The sequence below is a fragment of the Aulostomus chinensis genome, chromosome 21, assembly GCF_037954235.1.
Source record: "Aulostomus chinensis isolate RoL2024-O1b breed Wild chromosome 21, RoL_Achi_v1.0, whole genome shotgun sequence".
Taxonomy (NCBI): Eukaryota; Metazoa; Chordata; class Actinopteri; order Syngnathiformes; family Aulostomidae; genus Aulostomus; species Aulostomus chinensis.
In genome coordinates, this window is record NC_141340.1 from 1,574,273 (window position 1) to 1,597,500 (window position 23,228).

The 23,228-nt window shown below is 47.5% G+C and overlaps 1 protein-coding gene and 1 long non-coding RNA gene across 3 annotated transcripts; both read left to right on the forward strand.

Annotated features, from left to right (window-relative positions):
* The first annotated feature begins 536 nt into the window (after window positions 1-536).
* On the forward strand, window positions 537-22,269 carry LOC147241305 (cullin-1). Of its 2 annotated transcripts, none has more exons than XM_086191504.1 (22): window positions 537-701; window positions 8,008-8,426; window positions 10,031-10,205; window positions 10,345-10,512; window positions 11,143-11,193; window positions 11,362-11,452; window positions 11,871-12,034; window positions 12,158-12,320; window positions 12,465-12,595; window positions 12,693-12,800; window positions 13,089-13,195; window positions 13,287-13,335; window positions 13,767-13,898; window positions 15,098-15,215; window positions 15,473-15,549; window positions 15,885-16,003; window positions 16,086-16,191; window positions 16,266-16,313; window positions 16,779-16,861; window positions 16,971-17,076; window positions 17,485-17,598; window positions 21,417-22,269. In XM_086191504.1, the coding sequence occupies exons 2-22, from the start codon at window positions 8,287-8,289 to the stop codon at window positions 21,495-21,497; spliced, it is 2,331 nt and encodes a 776-aa protein (XP_086047630.1). In that variant the 5' UTR covers window positions 537-701; window positions 8,008-8,286; the 3' UTR covers window positions 21,498-22,269. The 2 variants fall into 2 exon arrangements, with proteins under 2 accessions (XP_086047630.1, XP_086047631.1); XM_086191505.1 differs by lacking the exon at window positions 537-701 and adding an exon at window positions 851-1,315.
* LOC147241306 (uncharacterized) lies at window positions 2,189-3,489 on the forward strand. The gene is made up of 3 exons (XR_015110799.1): window positions 2,189-2,279; window positions 2,988-3,249; window positions 3,443-3,489. It is a non-coding gene; the product is annotated as an uncharacterized LOC147241306 (long non-coding RNA).
* Window positions 22,270-23,228: the final 959 nt, after the last annotated feature.

A 23,228-nucleotide genomic window follows, 5' to 3' on the forward strand; every position in this document is an offset into this window, starting at 1 on the left:
ACAACGAAATTATCTTATTCTTTTTTTTATGTCTCCAAAACGTGAGGAGGAATGTGAAAAGTTAGAGGTACCATGAATCCAAAGGTGGACAGAAATTGCATAAAGAATAATGCCACGCTACTGCAGCTGAGGTATTGGTTTTGAGGATTTGTACTCATACCTGCTTGTTTAACAGAGGCTGTATTTTTATTTTTTATTGAATTTGTATTCATGCTAACAACAGAGGAACTGCCCTCTCTATAAAAGTCCTTCACTGAGTCAAACTTCAGAATTTTAAGTCAAAAAGGGAATCGTCTTTATCAGCCTTATTTGATCAGCTTATGGCTACTTTCATGTTTTTCTGTAACTTGAATTTCGATCATCTCACATGGAAATACGAGAAAAATACTTTATTCACACTTCTGGTGTCCATCTTTAGGAATTTGTTATCATTTACTTTGAATTCACGTATATTATTGTAACATCTTTGTAACATCTGTTGTTTCACTACCATTTTTTGGTGGTTAAGCCATATTTCCCACAGTCGTTGAAGGCAGCATGATTCGGTGGCTGCTGAGCTGATCTTTGTGCGAACGAAGCGGTCGCAGTTAGCATCGCACAGCAAACACACAGAGGCACGAAAGGCGGCGGAGGACGCTGCTTCTGGGGCCGAACATCCACACACACCGCGACTTTTCAGGGACATCGACGGCCTTACGATGGTAAGACGACATTTCAGAGCTGGGGACGTACACTTGCTGGCGCTCGTTTCCTTTGACGATCCCTCTGGCTAACAGCTAGCAGGCTAATGCTAAGCGGCTAGCGAACTGTTTTCCTGACTCATTATTGAGCCGCCTGAGAAGCTAGGCTGCCATTTTACACCAGTACCACAGGCAGTAGGGCTGTCCTGACCATTGCGGCGAGCTCGGTGAAGATGGTTGTGAATAAACCCTCACGATCACAGCTGGATGTACTCGGATCCGCACTATAGCCCTCCGCGAGATTGTCTTTGAGTAAAATCTAATTCTGTCCCCTCAGGCAGTCGAGCTAACCTCACTCTCAAGCTAACTCGGCTAGCGCAGCCTGCGAAGCTAATGATAGCTAGCAGTATTGCGTAGCTGTGCCTGGGTCCCTTCACGGATGCAATTGTTTTTGGTGCCATGATCAGAATGCTCAGCTTTATTGTCCTTTACGAGGTGGTAGGAAGATCACGACTGAGCTGACATTCACGGCGCCGTGGTCCTCTGCTGTCGGACGCAGAGGTAGTGATTAGAACCCGAGGCAGGGCACCGAGACCCCGGACGACCAGGACAGTATGACAGTCGTTACTTTTAAGGTATGGTTACGTTATTTCAGATGGACATAGTGATTATAAATACCCAGGTGTGTGTGTGTGTGTATTTCACTTGAATGGCCAGAATCCTCTTCTGGAGACAAGCAGGGATCCCCGGTCCTCCTGACCGTTGAGGGCTTATGAAGTAGTAATAATCCTTGTTTGTGTGCTGGTCAAGTGTTGGTAAGGGGGAGCCTCGCTGACCAGCAGCAGGAGCAAAGCTGTCTGCTGCTTCCATAAGCAGAAGTATTTAATAAGGTTGTGTATACTGTGGCCCACGTGCTGCTTAAAGTCAGCCATTCAAACGCGTTCATGGAAGATTTGATCCAGTTTAAACCAACTCACATTTTCGTGCTTGGAGTTGTAAGCAAGGTGTGTTATGTTTGTGTAGATCGTGCTTGCTTTGCACTTGTATATGTAAAGAAAACACCAATATCCTTCTATAAGCAATAAATAAATGAAACCCCAAACCAAATCAAGACTTGCATTTGTTGTCGGGGGGAAAAAACATCACATTTCTGGTCCAATTTTATAATTCCATATGATATAAATGAGTTCCATGTTGTCCCCCAGACGTAGTTGTGATGGTGTGAAATGAAGCTGTCTGCCTCTGCCTGGGTCTGGTGCTGCTGCTCCTGTGTTGGGCTGCTGAGTGAAGCTCATCCGTCAGCGCCGGCTGGTTGCAGGTGCTCATTTTCTGCCCCGTTCTACATCGTAGCTGACACTTAGCGCTGACCCTTTTTCTTATACTCTGAAGTGAAGCAAAGTCAATTATTTTCCTAGTGATTTAGGTTAACGCGCACACGCAGAACATTTTCACAGACGTTCACCAGCCGTTCTTTCCTCTCCTGTGCAAACCTCAGTGATCGCCGACGTGTCGGTGAAGCTCCTCGTTGGAGGGTTTCTGTTCGTCTTTTGACTTCAGCACGTAGAAATAAAACGCATCGTGCTACGGATGTTGTGGACGGTGAGCTGCAAGTTAGCTAACAGGCTTTAGCTGTCTTGCTAATGTGGATATTTAGTGGTGTTGAAAGATATCATCCACATCTGTAAATACTGGCTGGTGACCAAATCAGTTCTACAAGCATCAGCATATCAGATACCAGCCAGAACTCCAAAAGCCAGTTTCTTCTGAGGTCTTTACATCTTCAGAGTTCTTCAGTCCTTCAAAACCTGGAAAAGTTAATGAATATTGAAAATGACAATTTCAAGGCCTGGAAACGTTTTGAAACTTCATAAATTTGGGGAAAGTCATTGAAATGAGCCTCACTGCTACCAGCATAGAGCACACAGATTCAGATATCTGGCCGTCCTGTGTTCGAGGTGTCGGGACGGTGCTGAGAGCTGCGGTTGAAAACCCATCCAGTGAGGTTGTGAGTTTCTGCTCAGCTGCTTCTCTCAACTCTGAGCAGAGCAGCAGAAATCAAAAGCTGCTCACACACACACACACACACACACACACACACACACACAGTGCGTGTGACACTTGTGTATTGCTGTGATCCAGCTGGAGCTACATTGTTCTCCTTGATGCTGTCTGATGAAACTCCTTACTGGAGGATTGAGATCAACAGTACTGGTTATGGTATTGGTGTCACTCTGTCTGCAGTTATGCCAGACGCTTGTGTGTACTCGTGTTTTTGCTGTAAGGTTTTAGTGCTGTGTGTGTGTGCAGGACACATGGTGAGCAGGGTAATCAGATTTACCACGCTGAGCTCCTTTTCCCCACGAGTATCGCTGTCTTCATTAGCTGCTAGCCAGGGATCGGCTAACTGTTCTGAAGGATGGCCCAGGTCTGATGGGCCTGGTGGAGGTGGTCACTGGCTGCTTTCAGGGCGGTCCACCTTCAGTGCTCAGGCAAAACCCAGGGGCTCAACATGGACGGTGAGCAGTTGGAGCACTTAATAACCAACAAAGTTGATGCTGTACACACGCAGGTTAGTATTTAGCTGTGGTGTCACTTTTTGTGGCACTTTTGTAGTACTCTTTTGATTAGTTAATTCTTAGATCCCACAGAAGTACCGGCTAACACTGCAGTACACTGGCAGAAACTCTGTTCTCTTCCTACCAATCCACAAGCACTTCACCGCATGGTTGTCAAGTTCTTGTCCACTATCTCTTCTACCAAAGGCAAACGGCATCACATTTCCTCAATTTTGGCGTGGGTGAAGTGTGCTCCTGGCGATCCTCGTAGGAATGTTGGCCTCGTCCCGCTGCTCCGCTTGTCGCTCGTTTTGGGACATTTCACTGAAATGTGAGAAGAGATTTTCCTGGGAGACAAGCACAACAAAACATTTGTGTACCTTTTGACACAAAGATGTAAAAATAAAGTTTGTGACAAATGTCAGTGTTTATACTGCTGCCGGTGTTCGAATGAACATTTTTAACAAAGTTAATGCAAAGTCGTCTCCTCTGGGAACGCCAGGAACCCCAAGACTGATGCTGATGGGTTTCCAAGTATGTTGGATGTTTTCTTTATAAAAGAATCACTGAAATTACACAGTTTAGAAATGGCAGAAAAATTAGAAGTATTTTCAGATTTTCTACTTTCAGCTGGTCCTTAAATCAATCACAGTTGCTTACGCACGTGATCGCAAAAATAAGCAAAAAGTCTTTAAAACTGTGGGAAGTGATGTCTTTCCTGACTTTGACGCGTCATCGATCTGTCAGTGCCTTCATGGCTGAACTCAAACCTGATCTGGTCATGTGACCCTGCAGGTGAAGGGAGATGGTGGTGCTTCTCTGGGCTTCATGACACAGCAGCAGAAACCAAAAATGTCCTTCTGCTTTGGCCTCCGTCACACAGGGCGCTGCTGTCTGTCACCAGGCTTAGGCTTCTAGTTTCACAACAAACTTTCTAGAAACTGTTGCCACTCAAGTTGTCCTCATTGTGTTGCCCCCCCCACACACACACACTCCGCACAGGTCAGCTACTGTGGCTGCACGTGCGGGAGGATGTGAAATCTTATCTGAGTGCTGTGGTGAAGGGCAGTGTTCTCACTAGCAGTGAATAGAAGACTCAACACTCTTCCCTCAGCAGTCCAGCAGCTACTCACAACCATTGTCTGCCCTAGTTGCCATGGTAACTAACCTCAGGTTGAGTTGCCTTTGTGAGTTGAGCGAGGAAGAGGAGCGGAGGTGGTTACAGGTGTAGAGTAGAGATGCACTCATTGCATTTTTCTCGGCCGATTCTGATTTTTCTGTCCGTGTGTCCTGCTGGTACAGATTTCTGCAGATTCTGATTTTCTTAGAAAAAAAATTCTTCAAAGGAAACTTACATTTTCATTACAGGAAAACAACTCTTGAGGTTCCCCCAAATTGCACCGGGTTGCTGGACCTTTCTGACTTGAACGACAGTCAAATATTCTTTGATAACTGAAGGGTTCTCCTGGAAAGAGTAACAAACAATTCCTGGGATGAGGAGCTGCTGTGTTGAGTGCCTGACTGCTGAGCAGGAGCAGCAGTGGAGGCAGGAGAGCCTGCAGGCTGGCGCTCCGCCTGCTAGCGTGAGCCGCTTCCCTGACTGAGTTTGTAGAGTCTGAGTGGGTTTGTTGGTCGTTTTTGGTCCGACGTGTTTTACAAAACGCGAGCTTTGTATCCTCATGACTCACGGTGAAGAGCTTCCACGCCGGCCCCAAACATCCACCGGGCTCAGCTGTGGCGCCGATCACAGCGCCAACCTCCAGCTGCCCGCCAGCTTTGTTCACTCGCTCAGGTTCTGCTGGTTGGCTGCTGTGTCTTTATTTATGTGTTTGTGTCACCTGTACGCGAGCGTGTGTTTATGTTGAGTCAATTTCAGGTCTGTTTTCTGATCAGGAACCTTCGCATGTTGTTTTATTTTGAAAATTGCCCAGATATACTCCGCCATTTGTGTGGAGATTTCCTGTCTGGCTCGATCTGCTCTGTGCAAATTGACGCGCCGTCCCTTGAAAATGAAGTCACTGTTGGAAAAGCGGGGTACTGTGGCAAGTGACTGGCTAGGAATCGGAATCACATGTCATAGACAGGGTTTGTGTCTGTTACCACACCAAGATATTCTCATCCTTCATGAGCATCCTGCTGCAACTCAGTAATGGAGCCCTGAAGCTCCGCCCCCACCGCTGCTGGCAGCGGATGGCATCATTCAGAGCTGGATTATCAAAATCGTAGAGAAGCAGCTTCTTGCTTGATTAAAGTGATGGTTGGTCGTTTCAGTATCCATGGTGAGGCGTCCTCCTCTTCTTCTGACTGTATTCTGTCTTCGCTTATGGAGCCTGTTTATCTTTAACAGTCGCTGAAGTCCAGTCTACCGTTCAGCAGCACACTTGCTAACTCGTTGGGTTTGTGACACTCGAGGTGAACCTGTAGCCGCCCTTGGAGCTGCTGGGCTCCTGCCTGGCTGTCAGAGGACGAGAGTGGCAGCAGGAGCAGCTGCAGTGCTGTGGCCTGTGCTTGGGAGCGGAGGGAGGGAGGCAGGCGGCCGCCAGGGCTGACGCCGCCGTGTGCAGCTGACTGATGAGAGCCTTGATATGCTTATTTACTGCAGTGGAGGTTTTCCTGCCTCGGTGCTTCTCTCCTTACCAGGGTTGCAACCTTACGAAGTCGTCACATGGTTGCAGTTACTGTGTCGCAACACAGGAGTTAAACTGATGTCATTATTAAAAATGGAAAGAAATACACACTGTAGTTGAAAATTGGTGGTGGGGGAAAGGAAAGGTGTTGGCTGGGGTTGGATTCTCTGCTGCTACGTCCCACACTAAGTGAATCATCCAGAGGCAGCCAGGACTCGTCAACGGGGACAGGAAGTAAACAGAGCAGGTCACTAGGCTTCCTCTTCCACTAACAGACGATTGTGCCTGGGTCACGTCCTGAGTCGCTGGCCCTAATAGCTGTGAATGGCAGCGCTGCATGCTGGCCCCTTCTAAATATAGCAGCACTGACTGCATTCACTCAGTGGCGTCTGGCCTTAACCTCCTTGCCGCTCTGGGTTCTTTGAGGCTGCCGTCTCACAGCGTGGCCGTCACACTGGGGCTTCTCTTTGATGGTCAGACAGTTAGCAGCAGGTACGGTGCCGCCTCACATGTTGACAGATGACAACAGTGAGCGTCACATTACCGTTTGGTTACACTCGAGGACGGAGTCAGGAGTCAGCAGGAGTTTTTTGTCGCATCAGCATTTAGTTCTCAGTTAATGACTGTTACCTGGTGTAGCTATGAGGGGAGCGGGGCGACGTGGCTGGTCATCGTTTCTGTTTTGGTGAAGAGTTGATGATTACGTTGAGAAAATCTGCTCCGATATTTAAGCTCACTTTCTATCTGTTCAACATCTGTAGCCTGAAACCTGTTGATGCTGCATCTCCACTCACTCAGCCTCTGTCCTGGCGCTGGCGAGGAAATCAGTGCTCTGCCAATTGGCTGTAATCGTCTGGCCTCAAAGCAGCTGTGTTGTCCCTGCGGTGTCACGGTGAAGCTCTGACATCATAACCCTGATAAGACCTTCATTAACGTCTTCGGATCACAAGCGACCAGCTCCACGTACACACGTTTGCTCACTAGAGTACAGCTCTGGAGCACCTGGGATCACTTCTCCCCTCTTGGCCCTGGACACAAATCTCAGCTGCATTGTTTCCAGAAGCAAAGCTCTCCATTGCTATATTGACCCCTGATAGTTTGTATTTATTTCAGGCCACATGTGGGCAAAGCGTGGCGGAGCAGGGCGTCCAACCGTGCACAGCACAGGCATTTTAATTCTGTTCAAGGGAAAAATAAAGTCCAGGGAGTTTTAGTCAGGTTCAGTGTTTGAGCAGATGGAGGGATTGGCTGCTGGGGGAGTGAGACTGGCTTGATGTGATTCCATGTTCCTGAACGAGTTGTGAACATTAGTAGTGGTCATAGCACAGTGAACCCATGTGACTGACCAGCTGTTTTCCACTGCCATAATCTTCCTGGTTATTTCTAAACGGCAGAAGTCAGCTGACACAACAGGTCGACGTTCCGCATTTCCAGGTTTTTGGTACATTTCCATTGGAACGTTGCCTAATGCCGCCATCTTCTGACGGGAATACACATTACATAACCCCCTTCGTTCACGTCCAACCACTTGATGAAAACTGCTGGAATTTGCATTTCTAAAATTCCCCCGACGTTGAATGGTATCGTGGTTGATGTGCTGACACCTGCGCTGCCCACTGGATGGCAGGTGGGTGGCGCACCTCTCACTGCGGTCGTACTCATGAGACCTCGATGCTTCATTACGCCTGTATGAGATGCCTGTCATGATGAGCTCTGCTGGTGGCGGGACGTTCTAGCTGCTGCTGATGGTTGAGCCTCCCCACGCTGTCACAAGTCTGGATGAGTCCAGGATGATGTCAACGCAACATGGTTGTAGTGGTCAAGAAGACAGTCGGTGGACGAGACTCAGGGAGGCGTTGAAGTGGACTAATCTGTAATTAGCTGAGTGACATCATTGGGGTCTGGTTGGCAGCATGTCTGCAGGCCTCTGAGCCAGGTGTTAGAGGACAAATCCACATAACCTACCTGGCGACCTGCTAACTAGGGCGGTGCCTGACGCCTGCACATCACATGCTTTGTTTGTTCCGGTCTGGTTTTGATAATTTTCCATAAATTGAAAGACGAGAGTTTTGTCTTGTTTCCTGATGATAGCAAAGCTCCACCAAAGATGGCTCATGAAGCTTTTTTTTTCTGTTTCCTCTGCAGGTCATCTGGTGAGGGGTCTTGAAGCTCTTAGGTGGAGGAGTGGCAGACAGCGCCACCCAGGCGTGTGGAGTGGGACTGCATTCCAGTCTCACACCAGAGAACCAGCTCCCTGAAGCGCTGCTGCTGCTGCTGCCAGATGGACTTCACACTCTGAGGGCAGAGCCAGTAGGACAGAAATCATAAGAGGAGAGGAGCCGGGGGCGGGCAAACGCTCACCGGAGCAGGAAAGGGAGGGAATCGTTCGGTAGGGAGAGGAGAGGAGAGGACAGGGGCTCGACGATGTCGTCAAACAGGACCCAGAACCCCCACGGACTGAAACAGATAGGCCTGGACCAGATATGGGATGACCTGCGGGCTGGCATCCAGCAGGTCTACACACGGCAAAGCATGGCCAAGTCGCGCTACATGGAACTCTACACGTATCCCAACTGCTGTGAGATCAGTGCGGGTTGACTCTGTGTGGCCGCCATTATCACGCAAACACGCCAGAGCTCAAACCAACACGTGACCAGAAGTCCTTTAGATAAGTCAGCCCGTAGTTTTAGCTCCACAAACATGAATGCATCGATGCGCACGTCTGTACAAGCAGTGTAAACATGGCGGCTTGAGCTCGGCAAGCTTTGGTAGGAAATGTTGGATCTTGAATCGTTTCCGTTTGGATTGCAGCTGACAAGCGTGTGCAGGAGCTTGAGATGATTGTTTATAGTTCACCTAAAATATGAGCCAAGAAACATGAAGTTCACCAAGCTCCGTACCGGAGAGAAGCGGCGAGTCCTCAAATGAGAGGAGGAACCATTTTATTGAAGGGTTTTTACACCTCCCTGGTGATCGGTCTGAGTTTGAATGAATAAAAATAACACAGTGGGGGCTGGGCTGATGCCTGGGGTCCAAGTCTGTGGGACAAACTTCACTAAAAATTGGAGCTGAAACAGAGAGGAAGAGCTTTGCAGACATGTAGTTGGTCACATGGGTGTCACTGGAATGAAGAGGAGATGATGTCATCTTCTGTTAGTCTCACACCTCCCAGGTGTTACAGCAGAGAGGTTATGAAGTATTAGTAGGTACCAAATACCACTGAGTGTACTGCCAATGTGTTAATGGACACGCAGACTCCAGAAATGGAGGAACAGGAGTGAAGGGCACCTCCGTCACTTCCTGGTGTCGTCGTTGCTGATTGGCTGAGCGACGTTCAGAAGCCTGGAAAGAGGAAACTGTCCTGTGAGATGTCACATGACGTATTTGTGTCAAGTAGAGGATATCAGTGATTGGCCATCATCAGGAGGTCCCGCCCTGCATCTGTGGGGTTAATGAAGGTTATTCAGTCAGGTTTACGGCACCCCGACCTCCGGCCAGCCGCAGACCTGAGCCAATGGTGCGGTTCCCTCTCAGGTTTCGAGGGCCGCACCTGCACTGCTGCTCAACAGATGTGGGAATGTCGGGATCACCAAACTGACAGTATTCCATGGTTGCACACAGTATACTCGCGGTGGTTGGGTTTTTATCTGAACGTTTTCTGATGAAGACTCCTGCTGATGTCGAGGAGCCATCTTGTTGGTGTGTTCAGGTTTTACCAGCAGTGTGGGACCTCTCTGTGTTTCCACCAGCCAGTGATAAAACTCTTGTCGAACTGCCCTACACAACCAAATCTTACTACTCCAGTCTTAAAGAAAGCAAAGTGCAGAACAAGATGAGGAGAGATTATACTGCGAAGTCTGGCAGTGTGTAACCCTTTAACCGTGCTGGAGGGAAACGACAGCTAAATTTAGTTCCCCCTTCAGCAATGAGCCTCGCTAGCAGGAGTTTGTGTGGCTTCATATAAACAGGATTATAAGTGGAATGTTGATTTTCCTTGGGGATAAATGTGCTGTTTCAGAATAAGGGAAGTGCTGCATGTTGAGTGGGTGTGGTCTGTGTGTCAGCTTCATCGAATGACGAGCAGCGCTTCAGAGAGAGTGAGCGACGCTCGCGGAGCTTGGCGTGGAGCCTTTCTGTCTGTGAGTTTCCTTAATCCTTCCTTCCTCAGACATGTATATAACTATTGTACCAGCGTCCACCAGTCCAGCCAGGGCAGGGGCTCCGTGCCTCCAGCCAAGCCCTCCAAAAAGTCCACCACTCCGGGTGGAGCTCAGTTTGTAGGCCTGGAGCTCTACAAGAGACTCAAGGAGTTCCTCAAGAACTACTTGACCAGTTTGCTCAAGGTGAGTTCACTCACTCCTCTTTCATCTCCTCTCATCTCTAATCTGCTTTGAGTTTTTGGATCAATTCTGTCGTTTCTTCCTGAGACTCCATGTTCTCCCTGACGACTTTTTTCTGATTCTGCCTCGGGTTTCCCCCCAGGATGGCGAGGATCTAATGGACGAGTGTGTCCTGAAGTTTTACACCCAGCAGTGGGAGGACTACCGTTTCTCCAGTAAGGTCCTCAACGGGATCTGCGCCTACCTCAACCGCCACTGGGTCAGACGAGAGTGTGACGAGGGGCGCAAGGGCATCTATGAGATCTACTCGGTACGTGTGATGTCATCAGCACTCACTTAGCGTGAGCGCTATAGATGCAGATTGAAGTCTGAAAATGCAGTTGAATTTGATTTGATTGTGTTTAAAGTCATACTGTTGCTGTGCAACAGAAAAATCATGATTCAGTTCCCACTGGACACAAGTCAGCACCCAACGTCTCCTGGTTCCTCAGCCAGTGGCCTCCCACAGGACAGGAACTGAACCTTTTAACAGACACAGAAACTACTTCAAACCAGCTGTGACATCATAAATCTTTACTCAGGTGGCTGATCAGCTCCGCAGCAGCAGCTGGTATCATGGCATTGTCCACTGTGGCAGCCATGTTGCCTGCACCGCCATATGCTGGTGTCATAACAAAGCATTTTGTATTTGCTCCAAACCAGTGGAGGGAAACTCCCCCGGGCGCTGTTTCTCCTTTGTTACATCCCATCACTTGGCCTCAGATTCACTTTAGAATCAGGAGGAAACTCAAATATGATGAACGTCTTCATGTGCACGTCTGAGTCTGGTGTCACATGTCAGAGTTGGGGGGTGGATGGATGATCGTGGTCAGCAGCTCTGGAGACGCGAAACGTGCAGCTGTAGTTTGGTTAACCTTCCGTCTGCTCTGCTTCCTCCCAGCTGGCCCTCGTGACCTGGAGGGAGTGTTTATTCCGACCCCTCAACAAACAGGTGTGTTTAATTGGCAGTGATAGAGCCGGAGTGGTGAGTAGAGCACTGCTGCGCCGCCGCTGAGACATGACACCTGTGATGAGATGACCCTCAGCCTCTGAACTCCCCACGTACTTCAGCCTCTTTCTTACCGTTTTACAACTTCTCTCTGTTGATTGAACGTTTCAGGTTACAAACGCTGTGCTGAAGCTGATCGAGAGGGAGAGAAACGGTGAGACTATCAACACCAGACTGATCAGCGGCGTGGTCCAGTCTTACGGTGAGTACGTCGATAAAAAGAAGCCGAGGCAGGCAGGGCTCATGAGAGGTGGCGTAGGAGGAGCTGTGAGAGCGAGCACAGAGCTACACTCAGGAATCACTAATCAACGCCGTTTTATAAATCCAACGGTTCGCAGTGCTAAGCTAACGTTAGCCTATGAAGGAGCTACACCAGGGTCACATGACTTCGAGGTCACCACCACTGAACTTCAGGCTTCTTGTGTTTTCCTTGATGACCTTTAATGACCTCCACGACCTCTGTAGGCTCCTTTACTGACCTGGACACCAGGGAACCAGACGTTCTACTTGGAGAACTGATGTACCAGTGTTGTTGCTGAATGAATGATTTTACTAGTGGTACTTGTACTCGTAGTCTACTTGTACTCTGCTGTGAACTCTGATGCTCTGCCCTCTTGTAGTTGAGCTGGGCCTGAATGAGGAGGACGCCTTCGCCAAAGGCCCCACGCTGTCTGTCTACAAAGAGTACTTTGAATGTCAGTTCCTTACGGACACAGAACGTTTCTACACTCGTGAGAGCACAGAGTTCCTTCAGCAGAACCCCGTCACTGAGTACATGAAGAAGGTAGGAGAAGGAGGAGCAGGTTCTATAAAAGCAGTTGTGCTCGGCTGCTTTGTAGGATTCATTTTCCTGCAGGAGCTAAAGAAAAGGCTGCATTTTTTTGCTAAAGTGGGTGTGGCTTCTCAGGCGGAGGCGCGGTTGCTGGAGGAGCAGCGGCGTGTGCAGGTTTACCTCCATGAATCCACCCAGGACGAGCTGGCCAGGAAGTGTGAGCAGGTCCTCATAGAGAAACACCTGGAGATCTTCCACACCGAGTTCCAGAACCTTCTGGACGCTGACAAGAACGAAGGTGTGTGTGTGTGTGTGTGTGTGTGTGTGTGTGGGGTGGGGTGGGGGTGGGGGGGGGCAGATGTTAAAACAACAGAACCAGAGAACTGAGGTTCCTTAGCAGACCCACTGATGGATGAGGGACTGAGGTGTTGCTCCTCCTCAGATCTGGGCCGCATGTACAACCTGGTGTCCCGGATCACGGACGGTCTGGGAGAACTGAAGAAACTTCTAGAGACACACATCCACAACCAGGGCCTGGCTGCCATCGAGAAGTGCGGAGAGGCCGCGCTCAACGTACGTACCAGTTCAGAGTTGTTGACTCTGACTGTGGACCAGTCCACCCAGTCTGCAGCTTTTACTTGGTCTTGACCAAAGATGATGTTTCCTGTAGGACCCTAAAGTGTACGTCCAGACCACCCTCGACGTCCATAAGAAGTACAACGCTTTGGTCATGTCTGCCTTCAACAACGACGCTGGCTTCGTGGCGGCGCTGGACAAGGTCAGCAGGAAGCTTCTGTTCTTGTATTGTTGGTGGATGAATGAGCCTGATGAGGTTGAGTTGTTTGGGTGGAGCTTGTTGGCCACGTGGATGTAGCGCTGAGTGCTCCGCCATCAGCAACTAGCGTACCAGTACTCTTGATTCCCAATGGCAGGCAGCTAAAGTTTGAGCCACTCAGGTCCAAATGAACTCAGCCCTCAGTAGGCTAGTAGAAGAATGCTAGCATTAGCATTAGCACCTTGATGCAACCACACGGTGAGCTGAAGTGTTTGGCGTGGACTTTGACAGGCCTGCGGACGGTTCATCAACAACAATGCCGTCACCAGAATGGCTCAATCGTCCAGCAAGTCCCCGGAGCTGCTGGCCAGATACTGCGACTCCTTACTGAAGAAGAGGTTTGCCTCCAAACACCATCAGACCAGTGTCCTGCTGTCAATCATATGCACTCTCATTCACTTGAACATTTGGTGTGTTTGTGCTCCTCAGCTCCAAAAATCCCGAAGAGGCTGAGCTGGAGGACACCCTTAACCAAGTGGTGAGTCCAGCTCCGATCTCGCTGTCCGGTGGGATGCTGGTCACCAGCAGTCTGCTCAGTGTCTGCTGTAGAAAAACCTTTGAACTTTGAGTAATGCGCTGCACTTGTCACTGTCACCTGACAGCCAGTCGTCCAATCACAGCAAGAGGGGGCAGGACAACACCAACAGGCGCTGTCAGGATGAAAGCAGTCTAGTTGGCATCTCTTCTTCTGATGTTCAGTCTGTATCTCGTCTAGCATCATTAGCGATGAAGCGCTGTGATTGGATGATGGTTGGCTGTGATGCTCTGTGACATCATCATGGTGTCAGAGGTCACAGTCAGAGAGGTTTCAGCTCCGAAAGCCCAACGTGAACTCGGCTGCCGTCAGCAGTCACTCTGTCCTACCGACACTGAAGTAACTCAGCGCTGTCTTCCTCTCTTCTCCTCCAGATGGTTGTGTTCAAGTACATTGAGGACAAGGATGTTTTCCAGAAGTTCTACGCTAAGATGCTGGCCAAGCGCCTGGTCCACCAGAACAGCGCCAGCGACGATGCCGAGGCCAGCATGATCTCCAAACTCAAGGTCCGTTTACAGCAGCATCGCTGTTGGCTGCAAACTCTCCCTACCCCTGATGATGATGGTGATGATGATGGTGATGATGATGATGATGGTGATGATGATGGTGATGATGATGATGGTGATGATGGTGATGATGGTGATGATGATGATGGTGGTGATGGTGATGATGATGATGGTGGTGATGGTGATGATGATGATGATGGTGATGATGGTGATGATGATGGTGATGATGATGATGATGGTGGTGGTGGTGATGATGATGGTGATGATGATGGTGATGATGGTGATGATGATGGTGATGATGATGGTGATGATGATGGTGATGATGATGATGATGATGATGGTGATGATGGTGATGATGATGATGGAATGATGATGATGATGGTGGTGGTGATGGTGGTGATGGTGATGGTGATGGTGGTGATGGTGATGGTGATGGTGGTGATGATGATGATGGTGGTGATGGTGATGATGATGATGATGGTGATGATGGTGATGATGATGGTGATGATGATGATGATGGTGGTGATGGTGGTGATGATGGTGATGATGGTGATGATGATGGTGGTGATGATGATGATGGTGGTGATGATGATGATGGTGATGATGGTGGTGATGATGATGATGGTGGTGATGGTGATGATGATGATGATGGTGATGATGATGGTGATGATGGTGGTGGTGGTGATGGTGGTGGTGATGGTGGTGATGGTGGTGATGATGATGATGATGGTGGTGATGGTGATGATGATGATGGTGGTGATGGTGATGATGATGATGATGGTGATGATGATGATGATGATGATGGTGGTGATGGTGATGATGGTGATGATGGTGGTGATGGTGATGATGGTGGTGGTGATGGTGATGATGATGATGATGATGGTGATGTTGATGGTGATGATGATGGTGGTGATGGTGATGATGATGATGTTGGTGGTGATGATGTTGGTGGTGATGATGATGGTGATGATGATGATGGTGGTGGTGATGATGGTGATGGTGGTGATGATGGTGGTGGTGGTGATGATGGTGATGATGGTGATGATGGTGGTGATGGTGATGATGGTGGTGATGGTGATGATGGTGGTGATGGTGATGATGGTGATGATGATGATGATGGTGGTGATGGTGATGGTGGTGGTGATGGTGATGATGGTGGTGACGATAAACCTCCTCTCTATCTCGTTGCTCGTCTGTAGCAAGCGTGCGGCTTTGAGTACACGTCCAAACTGCAGAGAATGTTCCAGGACATCGGTGTGAGTAAAGACCTGAACGAGCAGTTCAAGAAACACCTGACCAACTCAGAACCTCTGGACCGTAAGTTCCCCAACAAGCGCACACACACAAACATACACGCTGTGATGTGTGTGTGTGATCAGGGAGTGAATAGGTTAAAGTCTAAGCTAGCTCAGGCTACTATTACCATGAATACCGTATTACACGTTATAGACGATTTCTGATTGATAATAAATGAATTCAGAGATCAAGTTCTCACCATCGGACTAATTCACGATGATGACTCGTCGACCTCCAAATGACCTCTGAGTGGTTGAAATGATGGTTTGTGTTCACAGTGGACTTCAGTATCCAGGTGCTGAGTTCAGGGTCGTGGCCTTTTCAGCAGTCCTGCACCTTCGCTCTGCCCTCTGAGGTAACACACACACACACACACACACACACCCACACACCAAGATATGTAGATTTTATATTTTTCCATATTTTCCATGCCATTTCTGGTGACCTGTTGTGGTGAGGATCAGATGTACATTTTTTTCATGTAACAAAAGTCCCCCTCTCTGAAAGTGGGCGTGGTCTATGTCACAAGTCGTAGGTGTGTTCAGTGAATGTGAAGATTTTATCATGTGTTGATGGACGTGTGTGGGAGGGAGGCGCACACGGCTGAGGCCACGTGTACGCCGTCGATGGTCACGCAGGTCCGCTGAGGCTCAGCATCAGTGGTGTGATTGTTGCTGTGTGCATCTGCAGCTGGAACGCAGCTACCAGCGCTTCACAGCGTTCTACGCCAGCAGACACAGCGGCAGGAAGCTCACATGGCTCTATCACCTGTCCAAAGGGGAGCTGGTCACCAACTGCTTCAAGAACAGGTAGGTTTTACCCTGGTGGGGGGCACCAGTGTCTCTGGTGTGGAGGAGGAGGCGGGGCTTACTGTGTTGTCGCTCTTTCCAGGTACACACTGCAGGCTTCCACCTTCCAGATGGCCATCCTGCTGCAGTACAACACGGAGGACAGTTACACCGTCCAGCAGCTCACCGACAGCACGCAGATCAAAACGGTACCGGCCCCGCCTTCGCGGAACCTTCATCGTCCTCATCCTCATCCACTCAACTTCTGTCTCTCTGTTTCCAGGACATTCTGGTTCAGGTTCTGCAGATCTTGCTAAAATCCAAACTGCTGGTGAGTTGAAGACGCTGTTGCATCGTGTGTGTGTTGGGCTGAAGCTGTGTTTTGATTGGTTCTGGACATCTTTGGATCAGGAAGTTCCTTGTCGGCTAACAGCAGCTGAACGGTCCTCAGCATCCTGGACTCTGCCAGACCACCTGGAGGGTTGGCAAGCAGACGTTTTAGCTGCTGTTAGGCGTCAGTCTCCGTTAGCTTCAAGCTAAATTTACGTGGCCGGTTCCTCCTTCAGTCTGGAGTCGCTAAGAACGGTCGACTTTGTAGTTCTGTCTCATGTCCCTTGATTTCTGTCATTGAGCCACCTCATCATTCAAGCCTTCCATCTTTGCTTCCCACATTAAACACTGAACTCTGAACTGTGAAACCTGGAGCTGCAGGTTTGGAGGGAAAAAAGAACCGGATGTGGTGGTTCTGACCCGGAGAGTGTGGCGAGGTGAATGAACGCAGGTGTTCTGTTGGCAGGTGCTGGAGGACGAGAACGCCAACGTGGACGAGGTGGACTTCAAACCCGACACTGTCATCAAACTCTTCCTCGGATACAAGAAGTAGGAATTCTTTTATAGCTTGAATCAACACGCCGTCGTGACCCCAAGATGTTTGAGACCCTGAGACGTGTGTGTGTGTGTGTGTGTGTGTGTGTCCGCCCCCCCACAGTAAGAAGCTGAGGGTGAACATCAACGTCCCCATGAAGACGGAGCAGAAACAGGAGCAGGAGACGACTCACAAGAACATCGAGGAGGATCGCAAGTTGCTCATTCAGGTGAGACGCCACAGAACGGTTCTCCTGGAGAACAGCGGAACTCGCTCAGCCTGATTCTACCAAGGTTGTGACGGACGTGAAGGATGAAGAACCTGAGGAGACCACTTCATGATACACAAACGCACTGCTAAATAAAACCTCCTGAACTTTCAGGAACATTTCAATGAAGCAACGTTCTCTGACGTGTTTGCACGCGGACCAGCGAAGGTTTGGGTCCTCGAGGTCACCTGATCAAACCCTCAAACTCAGAGGCTCCTGTTCACTCCTTCACACCCACATTTAGTCGACGGTGAAGCTTCAGGCCTGTAGACTGAATCTTGTAGGAAGGTTTCATGTCTGACAGTTGGATTTTACTTGGTCAAATGTGTGTGTGTGTGTGTGTGTGTGTGTGTGTGTGTGTGTGTGTAGGCTGCCATTGTGAGGATCATGAAGATGAGGAAGGTCCTGAAGCACCAGCAGCTCCTCGCTGAGGTCCTCAACCAGCTGTCGTCTCGTTTCAAACCTCGAGTCCCTGTCATCAAGGTGGCGTTCTCAATTCCTGTTTACTATTTTTGACTCTTAGTAGAACGAGACTGGAGACCAGGGTCCCGTTTGACAAAGCAGGTTTAGTGAAAACTCGGGGTCCATTAACCCTGAAATAAGGAAAACCCGGAGTTTTCCGTTTCACAAAGGGAGGAAACTCAAACCACAGAAAGAGGGTTCACTCTCCTGTTTCACAGACAGCGGTAACTTCAGCTCTCGGTCAGTTACCGCAGTAACAGACGCTATGAAAGGAACCTGGTCGGGACCAGGTTTTTGTCAATGAACCTCGAGGTTCCGCTGTCTCCGCCCACCTTCAGAGCCACATCCTCCATTTGATTTCCGCATTCATTCATCAGCAGGCGAGTGTCTCAACGAACATGGCAGGTCCTTTTCTTGACGATCCCGTGGATGAAGGTGCAGCAATGCTGCGCGGAATTAAATATTCGTCTGGAGATGGAGATCAGACCGTAGACGTTCTTGCTGTTCCAGACAGTGTCGGAGTGCATCGTCTACACACACAACCTCCTCCGTATCTCTCTCTCGCTCTCTCTCTATATATTTATAGATATACATAGAGAGAGATATAGAGATATATCTCTATATCTCTATAGAGATATATCTCTATATCTCTATAGAGATATATAGATATATCTCTATATCTATATAGAGATATATCTCTATATAGATATAGAGATATATCTCTATATCTCTATAGAGATATATCTCTATATCTCTATATCTATATATAGATATAGAGATATATCTCTATATCTATATAGAGATATAGAGATATATCTATATATCTATATCTATATAGAGATATATCTATATATCTCTATATCTATATAGAGATATATCTATATATAGATATATCTCTATATAGATATAGAGATATATCTCTATATCTATATATAGATATAGAGATATATCTATATATCTCTATATCTATATAGAGATATATCTATATATCTCTATATCTATATAGAGATATATCTATATATCTCTATATCTATATAGAGATATATCTATATATCTCTATATCTATATAGAGATATATCTATATAGAGATATATCTATATATAGATATATCTATCTATATAGAGATATATCTCTATATCTATATAGAGATATATCTATATATAGATATATCTCTATATAGATATATCTCTATATCTATATAGAGATATATCTCTATATAGATATAGAGATATATCTCTATATCTCTATAGAGATATATCTCTATATCTCTATATCTATATATAGATATAGAGATATATCTCTATATCTATATAGAGATATAGAGATATATCTATATATCTATATCTATATAGAGATATATCTATATATCTCTATATCTATATAGAGATATATCTATATAGAGATATATCTATATATAGATATAGAGATATATCTATATCTATATATAGATATAGAGATATATCTATATATCTCTATATCTATATAGAGATATATCTATATATCTCTATATCTATATAGAGATATATCTCTATAGAGATATATCTATATATAGATATATCTATCTATATAGAGATATATCTCTATCTATATAGAGATATAGAGATATATCTATATATCTCTATATAGATATATCTCTATATAGATATAGAGATATATGTATATATCTATATCTATATATAGATATAGAGATATATGTATATATCTATATCTATATATAGATATAGAGATATCTATAGATAGATATCTATATATAGAGAGAGATATAGAGATATATAGGTATATATATAGATATCTATATCTCTATATATATATGGAGAGAGAGAGAGAGAGATCTAGATATAGAGATGTATAGGTATATATCTCAAGCCATATCACATTTTTATGAAGGCACTGGTGTCTTGGGGGTTGGGTTCTATGGATGAACTCCCTCAGCCACTGGCCTTCCTAAACCCTGGCTGAGGCAGATGCCCGTAAAACGGGTGGTGCTGGACCACCACCCGTTTTACGGGCATCTGCCTTCTTTCTGTTGGCTGAGTAGAAGTCTGTTCATTGAGATCGGCTAAAGTATTTAACAACATGATGTCGATGAGGACGTTTGTGTCTGAAACCTTCATGGTGTTGGGGATGAAACGACGACTGTACCGTCAAACAGCCACTTAGCATTGAATTGACAGTGCAGAACCTGGGTACCCCTGAGATGGTCTGACTGTGTGCATCATGGTTTCTGCTTCATCTTAAGCTGCTGCCAAGTGCGTTCCTCTTGCATCTAAACGGTATCCATTAATGCGCTGCATGGAAGCAGCTTCCTCCGTCATGATCATGACTGCAAAGGACTACAAACTCTCGCATTGACCCGAGCAGCAAAGTTCTTCTCTCTCTCTTTTGCTGCTGCAGCGGTGTTGCACTTCTCTTTTAACGCGTGTTGGAACTCTTCACATGATCGCATCAAGATTTCCAACTCCACTGACGTGAAAAACAAAGCTCTCCTCTTCTCAGTCACCATGGTGACTCGGTGAATCGGGGCTCCATTTATGCTGTCTTTTTAGAGTTGTGGTGATCGCGCTTCAGTGCAGGTGAACCTGCTCCGAGTGGATCGAACTGATTCAAATCCACTGTTCTGAAACCAAAAATTCTGAGTTTTCTATCTTAGGGGAGATCAACTCGGAGACCAGGATTAAACTCAGGGTTTGATGAACCTGCTTTGTGAAACGGAGCCCTGGTCTCCAGGTCAGGAACTTGTAATCAGTCGTGTGGTTCCCAGCAGCCAGCAGATATCAGCGGGTTCAGTTCTACATCCACCAGTAAACACCAGACTGGTGGATGGTGGAGGTTCAGTTCTACATCAGATCCACCAGTAACACCAGACTGGTGGATGGTGGAGGTTCAGTTCTACATCAGATCCACCAGTAACACCAGACTGGTGGATGATGGAGGTTCAGTTCTACATCCACCAGTAAACACCAGACTGGTGGATGGTGGAGGTTCAGTTCTACATCAGATCCACCAGTAAACACCAGACTGGTGGATGGTGGAGGTTCAGTTCTACATCAGATCCACCAGTAAACACCAGACTGGTGGATGGTGGAGGTTCAGTTCTACATCAGATCCACCAGTAAACACCAGACTGGTGGATGGTGGAGGTTCAGTTCTACATCAGATCCACCAGTAAACACCAGACTGGTGGATGGTGGAGGTTCAGTTCTACATCAGATCCACCAGTAAACACCAGACTGGTGGATGGTGGAGGTTCAGTTCTACATCAGATCCACCAGTAAACACCAGACTGGTGGATGGTGGAGGTTCAGTTCTACATCAGATCCACCAGTAAACACCAGACTGGTGGATGTTGGAGGTTCAGTTCTACATCAGATCCACCAGTAAACACCAGACTGGTGGATGGTGGAGGTTCAGTTCTACATCAGATCCACCAGTAACACCAGACTGGTGGATGGTGGAGGTTCAGTTCTACATCTGATCCACCAGTAAACACCAGACTGGTGGATGTTGGAGGTTCAGTTCTACATCAGATCCACCAGTAAACACCAGACTGGTGGATGGTGGAGGTTCAGTTCTACATCAGATCCACCAGTAAACACCAGACTGGTGGATGGTGGAGTCTTAAAAACCTGGGTTGCTAACAAGAGTCTAGAGGAGCCTACAGAGGTCATCAGAGGAAGCACAAGATGCCTGAAGCTTAGTGGTGGTGACCTTGAGGTCATGTGACCCTGGTGTAGCTCCTTCATAGGCTAATGTTAGCTTAGCACTGCTAACCGTTGTATTCAGAAAGTGTTGATCAGTGACTCGTTCTCATGGCTCGTTTGTCTCCCTCTTGTGGACAGAAATGCATCGACATCCTGATAGAAAAGGAGTACCTGGAGCGAGTGGACGGCGAGAAGGACACGTACAGCTACCTGGCCTGAACTCAGCCCCCCCTGACCCCCCCCCCCCCCGCCTGCTCTCCTCAATTTTATTTTATTTGTTATCTTCATTTTTTTTAATTTGATGTCTGAGTAATAAAGTGTGGCTCCCTATGAGCGGCGGACATGTTGTGAGTGTGTCTGTGTGTGACAGCCACACGGCGGGCCGCCGACCATGTGACCGCCACCTGAGGGAGAGGAGGGCGTGAACTCTCTGCTCTCCCTTTAAATCATCTCAGCGATGAAGGAACTGCTATTGAGACCGGGAATCCCCGTCGACACACTCGCCGGTCCATCCCACCTGTAGGACTCAAACACACACACACACACCCTTGTTATCATGTTGTAAATAACGACTACAGACTCTACGAGGATAACGACCTGCTCCCTTGTCTCCATAGCGCAAGTGTAATGAATTAGCCTTCAGCCAATCAGAGAGCCATATCCAAAGGTTTCTGCATGCTACTGCCTACCTGCACCACGGCGACCACGAAAAGATGAAAACCAGTCGAGTCACTGGGTGGCGACGCAGTCCGCCGCGCGACAAAATACGAAAAAATTAAAAAGGATAAAAAAAAAAGGCGGTCCTGTAATGAATTGTGGCAGTGCGTCGACTGACGTGCTGCCGCCATGTTGCTATTTTATCTGCTGAAGTTGTCTGTTTGGTTTGAGGTGGGCGGGGTCAATGCAGGAGGCCTGTTGCATCACTGAACGGTGGACATTTGTATAGTGTGGTTCATTTTCTAAATGTGTGATAAATAAAAACAAGGAAAGATTTCTCTAACTCCGCCTCTTCGCTCCCTCCTTTCACGCCCGCTCAAATGTTGCGTCGCCCTCTCGTGGAAACACTGTCACGCTGCAAGCTCGCCGGCATCGCTGCTTACGGAACGTTTTCATGACCGAACATCTTGGGAATCCCGTCACTCCAACATGGACCAGCATCTGCAGTCTCAGGTTCACATTCACGCCCAGACTTTTACTCGTTCAACGTTTGGATTACGAGGTTTTTGAACAGGCAGCAGTCACCAGTTCTGTTCTTCAAGCTCAAACCTGAGAGTCCGGCTCTTGGTGAGCTGCTGATGTAAACATGACTTGAAACTGAACGAATCCAAGGAACAAAATGTTTTAAAACCCCATTAGAAGACAGAAACCAACATTCAGAGCGCTGATGTTTTGTTCCATGAAGCCACCAGAACGAAAACGAACAGATGAGGTTCCAGTCCAACCACTGCAGTTTTTCTATGTGAGGCATCGCCAATGCAAAGATGGTTTGGTTTGACGGTCGAAGCGACCAGCAGGCCTGCCTCAACTTGACCTGTCACCTATTTGATGATCGAAGTTTCTGTAAGGAAAAAGTGGCATCAGTTTAATTAAAAAAAAGGACAAAAAAGCCATTTAATATATTTTAATCTGCATCACTTTTAAACAACAAAATCCCTGTAAACATTACAAAGTCAGCACCATCATCGCAGGAACGCTGGTTCGACAAGGAGACACGTTCGTGTGGGCGGGGCCAGGTGACAGGTAGATGACACTTCACATGGCTGCTTCTGATTGGCTCCTCCCATTACCTGCCCCGCCTTCAGCACCCAAAACCTAAGCTGAGCTGCGTTTTCCAGCAGTGCAGCTACGCTAGCTAGCTAGAATGCTAAGCTAACTCGCTGTAGCTTCACGTTCAACAATATTTGTATACATTTAAAAGCAGGCTGAGTAACTGGGGGCACCGTCAGCTTT

Excerpts from the sequence above, each read along its gene's own strand:
- LOC147241305 (XM_086191504.1), top strand. The coding sequence starts at position 8,287 with ATGTCGTCAAACAGGACCCAGAACCCCCACGGACTGAAACAGATAGGC. Across the intron at positions 10,513-11,142 it reads GCATCTATGAGATCTACTCG|CTGGCCCTCGTGACCTGGAG; the intron begins GTACGTGTGATG and ends GCTTCCTCCCAG. Across the intron at positions 13,196-13,286 it reads GACTCCTTACTGAAGAAGAG|CTCCAAAAATCCCGAAGAGG; the intron begins GTTTGCCTCCAA and ends TGTGCTCCTCAG.